This window comes from Salpingoeca rosetta (assembly GCF_000188695.1).
Source record: "Salpingoeca rosetta unplaced genomic scaffold supercont1.9, whole genome shotgun sequence".
Classification (NCBI taxonomy): Eukaryota; class Choanoflagellata; order Craspedida; family Salpingoecidae; genus Salpingoeca; species Salpingoeca rosetta.
In genome coordinates this window covers 643,632-645,999 of record NW_004754925.1, presented here as the reverse complement: position 1 = coordinate 645,999, position 2,368 = coordinate 643,632, and the positions used below count along the sequence as shown (strand labels likewise).

Below are 2,368 nucleotides of genomic sequence, written 5' to 3'. Positions count from 1 at the left end.
CTTAGACTGGACGAATCGCAATCGCTAACATTGCAAGGGGTTGCACCTCGCTGCCGGGGACGAGCAGTGCTATGCAGTGGAGGGAAGGAGCAGACCAGCGCCGGGCTGTGGTTGTCATACAAACGCTCCCGTGGGTTGGGGTGGGAGCTTGCTCATATCGGGCTCCAGTGAGTACATCATGGTGAACCTGGGTGCACGACAGTGCGAACAAAAGTGTGCATGTGTGTGTGTGTGTGTGTGTGTGTGTGTGTGTGTGTGTGTGTGTGTGTGTTGTGTGTGTGTGTGTGTGTGACAGAGAGAGAGAGAGTGTGTGTGTGTATGTGTGTGTGAGTGTGTGTGTGTATGTGTGTGTGTGTGTGTGCAGTTGGAGAGAGCAATGGTCTAAAACGATACACGGTACTCACTCTCCAACTCGTTCGAGGGTGCCTCGGCCAATGTACACCACAGCCTGGTCTCTGTATCGCGTGCAATACCTGGCGCACAGGTTCAGGGTGTGAGTGGCTTAGCATCCGACATAGTCAAAGAAGAGCACTAACTGGGTCGGTGGCTGACAAGTGGAGTGCAGTGTCGTTGTCGAGTGCAGGCATGCCAGCGCAGGTAGGGAGGGACACGAAGACCAAGAGAGCAGATGCAAGCAAGTAGGCAGCGTTCCTTGGCTCACCCGTTCTTGAGCCTGAGGATGTCTGCTTCCTTGACAGCTGCGCCTGCCTCGCCAAACGTCGAGAGCAGGATGCTCCCTGTTGGATCAGCCACACGCCACACGATCACCTGCTCCCCCTCCTTTGTTGAGGACACAGAGTCTGCGTGCAGTGCAATGCAATGTGGTGAGCGTTGTTGGGAGGAGTCGAGAGTGGGAAGACAAGTGCAGGGTAGGGGGGGGGGTCGCAGTGTAGAACACACACACACACACACACACACACACACACACACACACACACACACACACACACACACACACACACACACACACACACACACACACACACACACACACACACACACACACACAGCCATGCTCACCTGCGCCGGCGTACACGACTTTCTTTGAAAGGTACACACACACACACACACACACACACACACACACACACACACACACACACACACACACACACACACACACACACCCGATGACGGCCGACCTTTCTCCACGACGATGAAGGTGCAGTCAAGGCCCTTGGCGCCTGGCCTCGCATCCTTCACCGCAACCCCCATCACCACCACACACACAACACACACGAGCGCAAGCAGCAAAAGAGGAAAGAAGAAGACACGACCGTATTTTTTTCAACTCACACACGCTGCTGCTGTCCTTGGAGATGGAAGGGGTGGCCGATGTGATTGTGAATCAGCAAGGGCTGGCCATGCCTGCGCGGCTGGCAAGCAGGAAGAAGATCGCGCCTTCGCCTGTCTCGCTGGCTCTGGCCCCTGAGCTTGAGCGGCAACGAGAGCACAGCCGTTACGGTGTGTGTGTGTGTGAATGTGTGTGTGTATGTATGTGTGTGTGTGTGTGTGTGTGTGGATGTTTGTCGTGTGTGTGTATGAATGTGTGTGCACCGATGTGCATCCCTTCCCGTCTCCATTTCTCCACCCGCCTCCCTTTCTCCACCTCCCTCTCCCCCACTCTTTCCCTCTCCTAGTCCGTGTGCTCGCTCACATCCATGTTTGTGTCCCACTGCATCGCCGTCCACGCCACGCCATGCCACGCACGTCTGCTCTATTGAACTCCATCAGGCCGTGGCAAAGATCACATGCAGGAGAACGTTCGACAGATGAGGAGGAAGCAGCGGGAGTTGAGACACAAGCGGAGGGAGGAAGAGGCGGCCAAGGATGCGCCGTTCCGCCCTGCCAAGTCCATGTACAACGGCAAGCCCGTCGAATCACGCTTTCGCAAGGAGCACGAGAAGGTGCGTGTGCCTGTGTGCGTATGCACGTGTGGATATGTGTGTATGTGCGTGTGTGTGTGTGTTTGCGGTATGCAGCTGTTGCGCCAACGCGCCAACTCGCCTGACGCACAGCTAACGCAAACACATGCGTAACACACCACAACACACCCCGACACCATAGCTGCTGGAGGAGGCAGCGCAGAAGAAGAAGTTTTCGTACTTGAAGCGCGGGGACGGCAAAGGGCAGCCGTCGAGCCTGAAGAAGCCAGCCATCGGCCGCCCGCCCACTAGCGAAGGCGCGCAGCGGCCCCCGAGCAGCGGGTTCGGCCGAACAAATGCCGCCAATAGAGATGATGGTGCTGATCTTGGGCTGGTGATCAAGGGCACCGCGTCCCGTCCCAGCAGCGCTGCGAGATCGCGCCCTTCCACATCATCAAGACCGGGGTCACGACAACGCTCAACACGGTGGGCTGTGTATGTGT

At 56.9% G+C, this 2,368-nt stretch overlaps 2 protein-coding genes across 2 annotated transcripts in view; one reads left to right on the top strand and one right to left on the bottom strand.

Annotated features, from left to right (window-relative positions):
* PTSG_04050 (uncharacterized protein) overlaps positions 1 to 1,249 on the bottom strand; it is a 2,524-nt gene extending 1,275 nt beyond the window's left edge. Inside the window, exons 1-3 of the mRNA XM_004994890.1 lie at positions 1,143 to 1,249; positions 662 to 800; positions 405 to 473 (exon numbers count right to left, since the gene is read on the bottom strand). Of these exons, the coding sequence (XP_004994947.1) occupies positions 405 to 473; positions 662 to 800; positions 1,143 to 1,215 (281 nt within the window). The 5' untranslated portion in view covers positions 1,216 to 1,249. The remainder of the gene's footprint in view (positions 1 to 404; positions 474 to 661; positions 801 to 1,142) is intronic.
* The window catches only part of PTSG_12121 (uncharacterized protein), a 2,445-nt gene continuing 1,320 nt past the window's right edge, over positions 1,244 to 2,368 (top strand). Inside the window, exons 1-3 of the mRNA XM_004994889.1 lie at positions 1,244 to 1,464; positions 1,735 to 1,907; positions 2,068 to 2,351. Coding sequence (XP_004994946.1) covers positions 1,320 to 1,464; positions 1,735 to 1,907; positions 2,068 to 2,351 — 602 coding nt within the window. The 5' untranslated portion in view covers positions 1,244 to 1,319. The remainder of the gene's footprint in view (positions 1,465 to 1,734; positions 1,908 to 2,067; positions 2,352 to 2,368) is intronic.